The 14,189-nt window shown below is 32.3% G+C and overlaps 2 protein-coding genes across 3 annotated transcripts; one reads left to right on the top strand and one right to left on the bottom strand.

Annotated features, from left to right (window-relative positions):
- Nucleotides 1-1,292: 1,292 nt before the first annotated feature.
- Nucleotides 1,293-3,842, top strand: LOC110665399 (ferredoxin-thioredoxin reductase subunit A2, chloroplastic). Its single transcript, XM_021825487.2, has 2 exons — nt 1,293-2,079; nt 3,705-3,842. The coding sequence occupies exon 1, from the start codon at nt 1,360-1,362 to the stop codon at nt 2,032-2,034; it is 675 nt and encodes a 224-aa protein (XP_021681179.2). The 5' UTR covers nt 1,293-1,359; the 3' UTR covers nt 2,035-2,079; nt 3,705-3,842.
- An 850-nt stretch (nt 3,843-4,692) lies between these two features.
- Nucleotides 4,693-9,030, bottom strand: LOC110665400 (uncharacterized). 2 transcript variants are annotated; one of them, XM_021825488.2, is made up of 8 exons: nt 8,688-9,030; nt 8,503-8,590; nt 8,238-8,326; nt 7,119-7,197; nt 6,919-6,978; nt 5,219-5,340; nt 5,016-5,087; nt 4,693-4,916 (listed from the first exon to the last, which is right to left on the bottom strand). In XM_021825488.2, exons 1-8 carry the CDS (start codon nt 8,972-8,974, stop codon nt 4,814-4,816), a joined length of 900 nt encoding a protein of 299 aa, XP_021681180.2. In that variant the 5' UTR covers nt 8,975-9,030; the 3' UTR covers nt 4,693-4,813. The 2 variants fall into 2 exon arrangements, with proteins under 2 accessions (XP_021681180.2, XP_021681181.2); XM_021825489.2 differs by having other exon boundaries at nt 8,238-8,323; nt 8,688-9,022.
- Between the last annotated feature and the right edge of the window lie 5,159 nt (nt 9,031-14,189).

The following is a 14,189-nucleotide window of genomic DNA, read 5'->3' as shown; positions in this document are numbered from 1 at the left end:
CTTCTCTTAAGTGATTGTGGATACTTGACTAAACTAAATCTAGTTTCATTAAAATGTCACTTAAAATGAATAATTAAAGTAATAAGAAATTGTATTGATTGTTAAAAATTTTAGTATAAGGCTTAAAAAATAAATATATGGATAGAAAAATAAAAAGACATATAAAATTAAAGATAAACAAACTGTTGGAGTCTGTTGTTATTTGTTTGATTGAGTGGTTAGGCTTTTCATTGAAATTTATGGTGGATATTGTTGTAATCTAAGATGGGGATGGTTAGATAGTGCAGATCTTTTGTCCTTGGTTTGAAAAGGTTTGCGTATGCGTGTGTGCATATATGAAATATGGAAGGATTGCCGGTGGTGTTTTGCCATCCACAAAGATTGGAGGGAGGGCCAAGTTTCGTTGTCCACCTTTCATTGGAGATAACCAGATCTCTCATCCGCCTACGTTACATTTATGTCGTTTAGAACATGTCATTTTCTGTTTATATCTTTATTCGAACCGATTAGATTTTAATGGTTGCAATAACCATTTTAGGTTAATTGACAAAATTAAAAGAATAAAATATAAGTAAAATAATCATAAAAGACACTTTGATTTTTTATTATAGTTTAAACTTTATCTAAATTAAAATTTAATGCTTTAAAATTATTCACCTCTAATTTTATTCATTGTCTAATATAAATTTCAGTAATCATAAAAAACTTAAAATCGACAACAATAATGATTTTTTTTAATTACTCTCAAAAATATTAATCATAAAATACTTAAAATCAACAACACTAATAATTTTTTTTTTAATTACTCTCAAAAATATTATTAATAAAATTTCATATTAAAAGTAAATTTTTTTTTCGAATAATTTTAAAATTATATTTTTTTACTTAATAATTTTAAAATTATTAATTTTAAAATGCTCTCAATAACATTAAAATTAATTTTAAAATTTAAAATTCTTTTTAATTTATTATTTTATCTTAAAGCTTGTAAAGCTTTATTGGGCGAATCGACAACACAACCACATTTAGAAAAAGAAAAATTATTTTCTTCTTTTAATTTCTTTTCATTTTAATTGAACAATTAAAAAAACTAGAGAAAGGCTAATTTAAAAAAAAACTAGAGAAAGGCTAAGTAAATCCGTTCACTAATGATATAATTAAGAAAATAATATTTACTTTTAAAAATTTATATATATTTATATATATAATATTAATTTTTTTATATTTGATGCATCTAATAATTTAGGCTAATAAAAAATGCACAGAATAATTATCTCTAACTTTGGGTGGCCAAAAACTAAACAAATAAAATAACTGCTTATATTTTTGGTAGGGACTGTTAGGCAAACTTAGAGAGACATGAGCCCAACAACTCTGGCTTTACCGTCGGCGGGGGGAGCAGCTTCAGCCTGTTCTCCCCTCAATCGCCCCACGGCCCCAATATCTTCGGCTCTTCGTTGTGTAGATATCACCGCGAATGCTACGATGATGTTGTCGAAGAAATCTCTTGTATCCCCTTCATCATCATCGTCATCTTCTTCTTCTATTTCTTCGGCGGTGGTGGCTGCTGCTTGTACCAACGTTGATAATGGTGCGATGATGATGATTTGCTCCATCAAAGGTCGCTACTGCTACTCAACTATCCCCGCTGGTATAATGATAATAGGGAGGAGGAGGAAGAGGTTGATTTCATGCGATATAGCATTGAGATCCAGCAATTCGGCGACACCATCTTTATCCTCGTCGTCAACAACAGTCACCCAAGGAGAAGAAGAGGGAGAAGAAACTGATAAGAAGATTGGGGCGAGGGTTAGAGTGAAAGTTCCCTTGAAGGTTTACCACGTGCCTCGGGTGCCCGAAGTAGATCTGACTGGGAAAGAAGGTCATCTCAAGCAGTACGTTGCCCTCTGGAAAGGCAAACGAATATCCGCCAATCTACCTTACAAGGTGGAGTTCGTGGTGGACATTGAAGGCCGTGGCCCTGTCAAATTCTTTGCCCATCTCAAGGAGGACGAATTTGACTACCTTGAATAGCATTTTGCAATCTCATTTGCTTTGCTGCTTCTCCTGTCAGACCAGGCAAATACTCCTCTCTTACCACTTCTTTATATTATCTCTTCACCTAATCATACCCAAGCGTTGTGTGGTGTAGTGTTGTATGTAGTTTACTTGCTTAATTGTTGTTCTTATTTTCTCTTTTTTTTTTTCTCAATTGTTGTTCTTATTTTCCCACCTTATATTCTTCTGTATCTATATAAGAATTTATGCTGACCTGCTTCTTGGACATTTGATTTTGAGATATCCGTGAAGCAACAATATGTGATCGAGAAAACGCTTCCCTCGAATACGTTTTCCATATTTTATTGTCCCGTGTTATATAAATAAATCAATGCTCTTTTGCTGTTTCTCCAAGCAATTTTTTCTTCAACCCATTACTCATGTGTGGTACTCCATTGTTTTGTTTGGATTGCTTGTTCCCTTTCCTTTTTAGTTTTTACAATACTTATAATTTATGTGTACCTTTTCTTTTGTCATTTCTCTGAGGCTTTGCTTCTATTTCTGAATACTGAATTTAAAATATCTATCTATCCATTTACAGATTTATGTTTAGACAAACATCAATGATATAAATTATGGCATCAAGAGAGCGTTTGCTTAATTGAGCTCTTAATACGTTTTCACCATTTTGCTGCAAGTATATGATTTGGTAATATACTTTTAGTCGTACAGCGTTTAATATTACTCTTAATGACGAAAATGAGTGGAATATGAGTATGCATCAGCAATTAATTTTGCTGTAATGGGAACTTTATTGAAACCAAGACTGACTATCTTCTTCCGTATAGCTTCAGTTTCTGTTAGAATAAACACTTCCTTCGTTCATCTTTTTTCGTTCCACTGTAACTTACCATGTTGGATCACTGGTCAACATGAAGCTAATGCTGGCGGTCTTCAGGAAAATCATCCTTTGTGTGCCTGGTGTTCCAGCCAATCCTGTTGGATGGGCAGCAGTTTTGAAAGTTGCAGATTTGGTCTTCTGGGCTTGAGCATGTATCCTGTTATTGTAGTGTTGTCTTGAGAAATTAAAATTTTAAAGTCTTTAAGACTCTGCAGTTTCATATGTTGGACAATAGGCTAAAGTTCTGGTCATCTAATGTTGAAGTGATGATCGTAATCTAATTTTGGATAGTTCTATGGAGCTAGATTCTTTCATATGGCTGTCAAGTGCAAGCTCAAGTGGTTGGAATTCAGTGACTGCATCAGTGCATATTCAAGTGGTTAGATTTGTTCATAATCTGTTCCAAGTAAATTATCAAAGTTTTCTTTCAGCCTAATTGAAGTCCTCGTGTCCCCCCTTGGTAAATTGAATGCTCCAAGTTCAGAGATTTTTTGTCATTTCTCTTGACAGAACAGAGCTTTTTGTTTTGACTTCAGACCCATGATTTTGGCAGTCAATGACTTGTTCGACTTCACTTTAGTGTTGATTCTGTGGTTCTTTAAACATAATTTCTCCGGCCTCCTCAATTGACCATCTTGAAGCTTTTTATGTATTGTGAGAGTTACATTTCCTAACTGGTTAGTCATTTTGGAGAGGTGGTCAAATATGTAGGATATGATCTGTTTATTTTGCAGCTTCTCTTTGGGCATCAATTACTTGTCATGCTTTTCTAATTCCATTCTCTTTGGATGCGCCTTCATTGTAGGCCTTGTCACCACCAGCCACTAGGATCTTTGATGCAGACACCAAGGAAACTTCATATATAGGTCATGATTACCTAAGCTTGTAATGCTTTATTATTCAGTTTTTTAGTGAATAAAATCCCTGCAATTGTGCTTCTTGAGTTGAATGGTGTAATTATAGTTCTAGAAAGTTTGAGGCCTTCTCGATAGGAATAAGCCCCGGACGTGCTTTTGTTTGCTTACTATTTCCTTTCGCGAAGATTACAAAATCTGCAGTCATCTTCAAGCCAGAATTTCCTGAGATCGACAATTTCACAGTTTTTCTTTGTTTTAAAGTCTTCCTAATTGTTCTCAATTACTTGTGCTGCTGATACTTTGAGCAACGAAAGTTGATGACTCGGTCCATGTTGTAATTCACCAAGGCACTTCCGGTTCTTATTACCACTGTTTTGAGTTGGCCTAGTAGCTTATGACTGGACGACTTAACATGTTTTATGTGAGAATCTAGCTCCGTATTAAGATACAATGCAATATAATAATTATATATACCCCACAAAATATTTCTTTAATAAATAATAATGTGAGTTATCAACACACCCAAAACAATTATAATCCGATCAATATAACGACATTTAACCCACTAACAAGAGTACAAGATAAATTTCATGGTATTGATTTGATTTTAAAAAAAAAAAAAGATTTTCTTCCATGGGCTAAACCTCGAAATATTTGTAAAGTAATCACGATGTTAAATTAATGATGGGAAGTCGCATTAAAAACAAATGTTGATAGACTCAAAAGTCTATACTTGGACTTAGTCTGCTGCTTAAGTTTTTTATTTGCTGCAATATTATTCATTTATTAATTGTCATTTAATAAGTCAAATTAGTGCTTGATTCTCTCAGCAGATCATGGCTAATATATTTCAAAAAGTACTGTTGGTGGCCTTAGAAATAGGATTAAGTTGTTTCATTTTTTTTCTATTTAAACCTTTTGTATTTGCAGCAGTAATTATGAATGAAAAATTATAATTAAGAAAAAATCTCTTTGGTTCATTCTCACCATAAGTAGAATACCATCTTGGCTTTGACAGGGACCTAATAAATGTCACAATCAACAGCTTTAAATTTACTTAAATCTTGAAGTACTTGTAACCATAATCAGGGTTTGTCATCCCCTCTTCCCAATCACCTATTTTGCGGCCCCCAAAAACAACCTGCTGAATAGCTAAATATCTGCCATACAGAAATGAAGAAACATACAAAACCAGAAAGGAGTTAAAACATTTGAATGGAGAAAATATAGGGAAAACTCAATCTTCAGCTCAGACTTACTCGGAACTTAATACAGTTAAGCAATTGAGAAGCACATCTATGGCAAAAAAATCTGATGTGCCAAGATCCACCCTGTTAGACACGTATTTCGATATTGCAGATATCTTCTATATTAAAACACGCCACATAAAAAATAAAAAAATAAAAATAAAAAGTAACCCAAAAAAATCATAATTAGATAAAGAAAGTGCAATTACTCGTACCAAAAACGACCCCAGTTATCTTGAAACTCAACGTCACTGATATCATGGAATGATGATGGCATCACCTTGAAGCCCTTATCTACATCATAGAGGGGATTGTACTCCATTGATTGATTAGCCAACTGCCATTAATGTAAGTAATAACATCTTTTAGTTTCATTTGCATAGCAAAATCTAAGACAAAAAAAAAGTAAAAAAAAAATAATTAAAAATAATTTTAAAAAATCTACTTGATTTAATCAACTAAAAAGGTAGGTGCTAAATGTTGTAGCCCCAAAAATGCCCTCTTTTATGGTAATCATCCTTAATAAGATGTATGCCTGGTGAATAAAGACAGAATTAAAGCACCACTTAGATTTTTTTGTTTTTTTTGGGCCTTCAATTAGACTTAATATGGCTCGTCCAAAATCAAGTCAAATGGTCAAAGACTTGGTCAAATAGTCAAATAGTCAACATAGTAGACAGAGGGTCATTTGGTCAAAAGGCCTGGTCAAAGGGTCAACCGGATAAGAAAACCTGTCAAAGAGACAAGATCAAGGGATCGTTGGAAGTTCAAACCGGACAACAGATGGCTTTGAACGCATGATAGCCACCCTAGCCATCCGATGTTCAGATGCCCGAACTCATGATCCAAGCATCAGCGTACCATGCATCAGTTATGTCCAAGCATCAGCATACTGAGCACCAAGTGCCAATAGAAGAGGAAGGATTAGAACGTGCAACTGGTAACAGCCATGCTCACCAAAAATCTCAGGATCACAACCGAACAACCAGAGATTCTCGGAACTACCTCCAACGGTCATTTGAAGCTCTAACCTATTTATATTGGAAGAAGGCACATATTTACTCTGCTAAAATCTCTATTGAGTACAAACACTCACAATCAAACTCTAACTTGAGCGTCGGAGTAGCTGGTTAATAGGCCACCGACCTCACCTTTGTTTTCTATGTTTCAGAGCCAAGTCATCATCAAGCTGATCAAAGGACTCTCACGACAGCATCAAGACTGTACAATGAAAAGTAACCCTGGGATTTAACCTAAAACAAACAATTTACAGGAGGAAAGGGGCTCAAACTTCAAATTAAGGGGAGGACTATCCTTATTGTGTCATTCATCAATGGAACAAAGAGAGAGAGGGAGAGAGAATTGCATTAAATAGTTGCAAAATAGTTGATGACACACTTAAAAGGCTTTTTACCATTTCAGAACCTTGCCAAATCTCCTCTTTTACTACATTAAATGAGATTCATTAATAACATCAGGGACAAAAACCACTACATCTCTTTAAGCTGTCTTCTTTGACAACTTCATGTTATTTGTGATTACTCGGAAGTGAAAAGCACATTGAATCATAGCTTTTATATTTCAGTAATTTTCGCAATGCATAGAATCACCATTTTTTTATACCAGTGTACTGATCCCTTTCTATTTACTATAATTCATATATTATGTTTTTTTATGGGAATTCATATGTTATGTTAAAATTCATTTGTAATACAAACTTCACCCACACAAAGGACACATGCTAAATTTTCGTAAGGTTGAAATGACAAAAGGAAATTGGAATTAGAAAGCACAAACTTCCGTCTCAAAACAAATCAATCATATTATAGAAAAAGGTAACCTATGAAATTCTATAAAACATGCAATACAAAGATATGTTCAGCAAAGTAGTTATGGTGAGAGACTATAGTCAAACCTGCAAATTTGAAGAATTGAAGGCACCCAAGCGCCCCATAACATACCATGACTGGATGGCCTACATAATTTCCAATGTTAAGTGATTATAGAATGTAATCAGGCATATATATTTCTATAATCCAAGATGGTTACAATAATACAATAACAATTCAGCATAACTGGAAGGATCGAAGAAGAGGAGTTTGAGTATCTACTCACACTGCCAATAAGATCAACATCCCGATCAGATGGAGATCCATATAACTCAAACCATATATAGGAATCCACAGGATTGAAGCTGTCAGGAACGAGAAAAGTTAAAAGTTATGCATGAAACAGTCCAGAAGGATGTTAGTTGCTCCCTACAGCAAGTTTTAGAAATCCTATTTTGTTTTTCTGCCTTTTACTATTTTGGAAGCCAAAAGCCAAAGTCCAATGTTTGGTTAAACAAAAAGCAAAATTATTGCTTTCAGTGAAAAGGGGGGAAAATCAATTCTTGTAATTGCCTTTTCCTTCTCTAATATAAAGTTAAGTGCATACATTTATCAAGTATAGTTTCTTCTTATTACATTTGCTTTCTAGCCAAGTCAAAACTTGTATAAGCTACCTTTTGGGAAGCAAAAGATAAAAGGTAAGCTAACCAAATGAAATCAACAATAAAATAAAAACAATATTAAGGCTCATTATTGATTAAATGAAGTTAGTACCAGCATAGTACTCAAGACAAGAGGCCTGGGATAAAGCTTCTTGATCATGACCACTCACTTTATCAATTTCTTGTTCAATTAACTTGTAAAAGGCAAAAGGACAGAAGATGCCCAGAACAATGTTTCGGATACACTGATAAGCAACAATGTAGTCAATAATGAAATGTAACATTCTGACATTCTAAGAAAAACAGGGAGGCATCCTTGACAATTAATGCCACTGCCACAAGCCCACAACGATCACCTCATACTAATCCCACAGATCTGTACAAAGATGATAACTACAAGCTCATAGACATTAAAGGCATTTGATGCAGGTTCAGTAGGATGGCTCCAACTAACATTGTCCTTCAACTAAATTACTGCAAGAGAAATGCACGACCAAGGGAACCAAAAGATAATCCTTATACTTAACATAAAGTTCACTAGAGGATTCTCCATGGATGAAGAAAGTGGAAGCCAAACTTGGAAAACATACAAGATGGCTTACAATCAATCAATGATGTTGCCTATTAATAATAGTATATTATCACAATTAAAGACAATTATAAATTTTCACAATCTTCCTCATTCGCATGATATGAGAGGGAGGATATAAAATCAATAGAATTGAATTCATTGGACAACTTACTCTCTAAAGCTGACTTTGAAAGCAAGAACAGAACCCGTTTTTGATTTGTAAAAGTTGCGACCTTTCTTCCGTACTCTATCTTCAATCTGCTTCATGTGCAATACCAAACATATAACTAATTCTCTAACAACCAATTAATTGAGATTTTTAGTTAAGGATGAGCTCATTAGTTGAATGTTAATGAGGGAAATTTTCAGCGGTTGACAGTTTACAATTGAATGGAACGTGGATGAGTGAGTAGAAAACTTAAGGAGGAAATAGATACTCTTTTCCTCATGAGTTCGGGGTTGCCAATGCTATCTCCAAGAACAGCTCGGAGCTCCTCGTCGTTTTTGCAAGCATCTTCAAGCACTCTGAATTCAATAAAAAGAATGGTTTAGTGTCGATAGTCAGTGAGGCATTAAAACAAACAGAGTGGAAGGAGGGAGAGAAAGAGCGATAGAGTTTGACTTGGCCCAGGAAGGATAGTTGTGAAGGCGATCGAATTCTCGCCTCCTCTTTTCTTCCCGAATTTTGAGTAATCTCCGTCCCCTTGCCGTCGTTCCTGAGACCACCGCACCATTATTTTTTCCATTGTTCAGAGTTTTGTAATTACTAATACTAGCGTCGCCAGAAGAAGAAGAAGAAGAAGTGAGCTGCAGACGGCCAGGCATACGCTTCCTTTGGGTGTGGCTATGTGCATTTGGGCAGCTGGAACTCCATCCAAACGGCAACTTCACTCCCAACCAAATCGACATTTTCTAATTCTGCGTTTTCTTTCTCCCCTGAAATGTTCTTATGTTCTGGTCCGGCCTCTCATAGAGGCCCTATCTACGATTGGGCCTGGCGAGCCTGCAATAATGCCGATATCAAACGAAAATACAATTCGTTGTTCTACTGGCCTTTTTTTTACGTGATTATCCAATTCTCGTTGCTAAAATTACACTATTAATAATTTGTATGCTAGAAAAATCCCAACTACGTTTCAAGGAGAAATAGAAATAAAATTACTCTACTGTGTTGTCCAGACGTAATGAAGAAAATATTTTAAAATAAAATAACTTTCTTCTTTTTTTTTCCAGAAATAAAATAACTTTTATCTAATCAAATAAAGAAAATAATTATCACATATAATTTTAGTTCAATAAAATTGAAGTCGTCTTCAAATTTTGAGTTTTAATTTCATTTAAAACTAATTATATAAAAAAAATTATCACTTTGTAATTAATTTAATAAATGATATATATTTTTAAATACTCTATATTTATAATATAACATTTACTCATTTATTCAATAGAGCAATTAATATAAGTTTAACTTATAGAGGAGTGAGATGATTCATTGAGATTTATATTTATATGAATTTCAATGAAAATATTTAATTTAATAATATTAGATTTATTTTTATAAAAGATTCAATTTCATTTATATACTAAGCATAATATTTCACATCAATTTGGAATGGTAAATTTTAGGCACTTCTCTCTTTTTGAGATAGAGTGAATCAGGCTTGACCCATTTTATTAATTTTTACTATTCATTTCATTAGAAGTATGTAGATAAAACTATAGTGCTCTATATATTGGAATCGAAATCAAGCAAAATCGAAAACAAAATGATAAATTATTATTTATATTTAGTTTACTAGGAAATTCCTTTTAAGGTGTTTGATTTGTATATATAGACTGTAGAATCAAAATCGAACTTATTTTACACTTAATGAAAATTAACTTAAAATTATTTTTATATTTTTATATTTTTATTTTTGAATTTTAATTCTTATAAGAGAATCTAAAAATAATATTTTTTTAATTTGAATTAATTATAATTATAATTTTTCATTATTTTTTAATTATAAGTAAAAGTAAAAATAATATATTTCATCCTTTTACTTTAAATGATTAAAGTTAATTATATTCAAAAAAATTTTATATTATATTTTTATTGTGTTTCATTATAGATTATAATTATAATGTTTAATTTTAATTATTTATGTGAAAATATAAAAATAATAGTTTTATATTTTAAATATTATTATAATTATTTTATTTTTTTGTTTTAATAAATTATTTTAACTATTAAGATTATTTTAATTATTATAATTATAATTATTTTAGTTATTATAATTATTTTAATTTTTACAATTATAATTCATTATTTGAAATATAAAATATTATTTTTATATTTTTATTTTAATTAATAATATGAAAATATAAAAATTGAAACATCCTAATAAATACATGGGTAAGATTGAGCATGTAACACCTCAATTTTTTAAATAATTTTTTTGTGTTGATACTGATGAAGTCATTAATATAATTGTTTAGGTGATCAGAATCAGTCTTCTTCTTCCACCCAGCCGCCACAGCGATATCTGGTGGATTTGTGAGTAGATATTGATTTTATTTATAATCTCAATATTATTATACATACAAGGCATGCTCATGCATTCACTTATAATTATATGTATATAACTATTATAAGCTCGCTTTGTGTTGCATTATAATTTAATGAAATTAATGTGGGTGTTGCCTTAGGGTAATTTTGAACTGTGTGCGTATGTCAGCATGCGTGAGGTGTGGTACCAAACATAGGTAGGACAGGCAGATCGGCTTGAGCTAGTCATGCTTAGAGTATGGGCTTCATGGTTGGGCTAAAATAGTTAGGCTTACTATGGGCTTTGGAGGCCTTATGTTAATGTAGAAGGGGGTGTCGTAGTAAGGCGTGAGGCGAAATATCATCCACTAGGTAATGCCTAGGAAAGATGGTGAAGACACAATGGTCTCACTTAAGCACCACCTCCTTAGACAGTATTTTCTAGACATGCACTTCATACAATCCTAATAAAATCGAACCACTAGTAAGTACCGTCTTCCCATAACACTACCACGATACTAAGGATTTATACCACGAAGGCATAGATAGACAGAAGTCTCCACCCGAGTAATAACCAGGACATATTCAGTATTTCTTTCGAGGGTCATGGATGGCAACTTACTCCTTGCAGAGTTTTCACAACCGTCATTACTATTGCCCAATATCTAGGTTCAAAATAGTGGGTACATAAGGGGAAGGTGTTAGGCACCTCTTACGCTTGGTCTAACCTCGTTAATTAGAGTGTCAATTCTCTACTAATGTTTCTAGAAGTCTTGTTTATTATTCTTCAATTAAACATTATCCTAAAAATGTAATTCTAGTCCTACACACGCAAGTAATTCACAAAAGGGTTATTTTTATTAACAGTTTTTATGCACAAGTAATTCCTATCTATGAGGTTGCTAATTATTTAAATGATATTTACCGGATGACTAATATTTATGCGTGTGTGGATATATGGAATGGCTATTTGGAATGGATGAGGGAGCTGAGCTCCCATTTAATTAAATTGTTGTGTTGAGTATTATAAGGGTGAGATGAGCTCCCCAAATGGATATATTTTGTGATTACAGGTCAAGTAAGTCAAGAACTCCCCATTGAATAGTTTAGGTTATGGCCGAATTCTGTCCGGTTAGTTTCTTGAATTGGGGCTTAGAGCATGGGCCTCATGGTTGGGCTAGAACAGTTAGGCTTCCTGTGGGCTTTGGGGGCCTTATGCTGATGTAGAAAGGGGGTGTCGTAGTAAGGCATGAGGCAAAATATCATCCACTATAATTATATAAAATGCACTAGGTAATGCCTAGGAAAGATGGTGAAGTCACAATGGTCTCACTTAAGTACCACCTCCTTAGATAGCATTTCCTAGACATGCATTTCATACAATCCTAATAGAATTGAACCACTGGTAAGTACCGTCTTCCCATAACACTACCACGATACTAAGGATTTATGCCACAAAGGCATAGATAGACAAGAGTCCCCACCCGAGTAATAACTATGACATATTCATTATTTCTTCCGAGGATCATGGATGGCAACTTACTCATTGCAAAGTTTTCACAACCGTCATTACTATAGCCCAATGTCTAGGTTCAAGACAGTGGGTACATAAGGGGAAGGTGTTAGGCACCTCTTACGCCTAGTCTAACCTCGTTAATTCGAGTGTCAGTTCTCTACTAATGTTTCTAGAAGTCTTGTTTATTATTCATCAATTAAACATTATCCTAAAAATGCAATTCTAATCCTACACACGCAAGTAATTCACAAAAGGGTTATTTTTACAAATAGTTTTCATGCACAAGTAATTCTTATCTATGAGGTTGCTAATTATTTAAATGATATTTACCGGATGATTAAAATTAATTTATTATTGAAAATTTAATTTACAAATAAATTCAATTTCAAACAACTCTAAATTTTTATTTAACCTAATTAATTAATTTTTCACCAAGTTACTCTAAGTATAATTAAACTAAATTAATTATATACATATATAATTTATTTTAATATCACATAAGGTCTAAACAATCATAACCTAATAAAGATTTCTAATATGCAAATTTTTTTACAATTATCGAGTATTAAATTAAATTTATTTTATATGTCAAGGTTAGTTTAATTTACAAACAATTTTAATTTTAATTTATAAAGTATTTATTTAAATTAATTACATACAAAAGTCAATTAAATTAAAAAACAAAGTTAATTTTAATTTACCAAATAAAAATCTTATTATTACTACATTTTCATGCCAACAATTATTTTTGAAATTTAGGACTACTTACTTGTTGATAATTGCAGTTGTCATTAGGGCAAGCTACCCCTAAACAAGGGCATTCTCTTCTAGTATGGCAATGATATCTCTGGCTTACTCCCATTTAGCTTCATGTAAATGCCCTCTTTGGTACTTACCTTAGGGCTACTTACCAATTTTGTTTGTAATAAAAAAAAATAAAGAAAACTTAAAGAAAATAAAGGAAGTAAAGAAAATAAGAAATTACAAATAACAATTCATATTGGATTCTAACTCTAGCCTCCTAAAGGATTAAGATTCCTAATTAATTACAACTACCTAAGGGTCCAGGTCTTCTAACATATTTCAAACACTTCGTAACATTTCTTGAATTAAAAGAACATAGAAAAATAGATCAAATATCAATTACAACTCAAGAAAATGCATAAATATTCAATTCCCAGATTCTGGCAGATTGAAAGTAATAAGAAATCTGATTTTTGAATAATAGTTAAACATGCCTAAAAATCATGAAAATATCACAGAAGACAACCAAAACATCTTACAATATCATAAAATTTATAGACCAAACAAAACCCTAGTCAAATGGTTCACACAAATTGTAACTTTTTCTAGTGATAGAATCGTACTACTTTTTTGTAGAATTCATAACTCATCAACCACAATGGATATGAATGTGAAACCAATTGGAAAAGATTCATAAGATTTTGAAATTAATTTTGGACACAAGATTCACACAAAAATATTAATAAACAAGGGAGATATGGGCTTCAAACTTCGAGTATGCTGCAAATCGGGTTTTACAGGAATCCTAATTTCAAACAGCCATAGTTTATAAAATACAAAAGTTTTTTCAGTGATTCTTGAGCCTAAAATTAGTTAAATTTTGTGTAAAATATGAATATGATTTTTTAAAAATTTTTACAAATTCATAAGATAATAGAAAGTAATAAAAACTTGGAAGACAGAAAACTAAATATGTGTAAAGTTGTGTATCCCCTCAAATTAAACATAATTACATGATTCACATGAACATGCAAGATAAATTAAAAGATAAAGAATATAGAATTAAATATTACATAGCATAGATCTTGAAAAGAAAATAACAAAAATCAATTTTCGAGAAATCTTGCAAGAAAATCTTCTTGAAGAAAAGAAAAGAAATAAGAAAGAACTAAAAGAGCTTCTGAATACCTCTAAATTTTCTATAGCTCTAAGATATCTCTAAAGAACTCTGAATATTTTTGAATCTTTCCTTTTTCTTTCCTCCTTTTTTCCTCTGTTCCTTATTAGGGTATTTACAGGGTTTTGGGAGAGAAGTGTGATAGGGTTTAGAGTCCTAG

Source organism: Hevea brasiliensis, chromosome 1 (genome assembly GCF_030052815.1).
Source record: "Hevea brasiliensis isolate MT/VB/25A 57/8 chromosome 1, ASM3005281v1, whole genome shotgun sequence".
NCBI classification, from domain to species: domain Eukaryota; kingdom Viridiplantae; phylum Streptophyta; class Magnoliopsida; order Malpighiales; family Euphorbiaceae; genus Hevea; species Hevea brasiliensis.
The sequence above is the reverse complement of the archived record's forward strand: the minus strand, read 5'-3'. Positions and strand labels throughout refer to the sequence as shown.

What these genes read in the sequence shown, in the direction of transcription:
- LOC110665399 (XM_021825487.2), top strand. Translation starts at nt 1,360, where the DNA reads ATGAGCCCAACAACTCTGGCTTTACCGTCGGCGGGGGGAGCAGCTTCA.
- LOC110665400 (XM_021825488.2), bottom strand. Translation starts at nt 8,974, where the DNA reads ATGTCGATTTGGTTGGGAGTGAAGTTGCCGTTTGGATGGAGTTCCAGC. An exon ending in TTCAAAGTCAGCTTTAGAGA is followed by an intron (nt 7,198 to 8,237) that starts GTAAGTTGTCCA and finishes CGTTCCTGACAG; the next exon opens with CTTCAATCCTGTGGATTCCT. An exon ending in GATAACTGGGGTCGTTTTTG is followed by an intron (nt 5,088 to 5,218) that starts GTACGAGTAATT and finishes CGTGTCTAACAG; the next exon opens with GGTGGATCTTGGCACATCAG.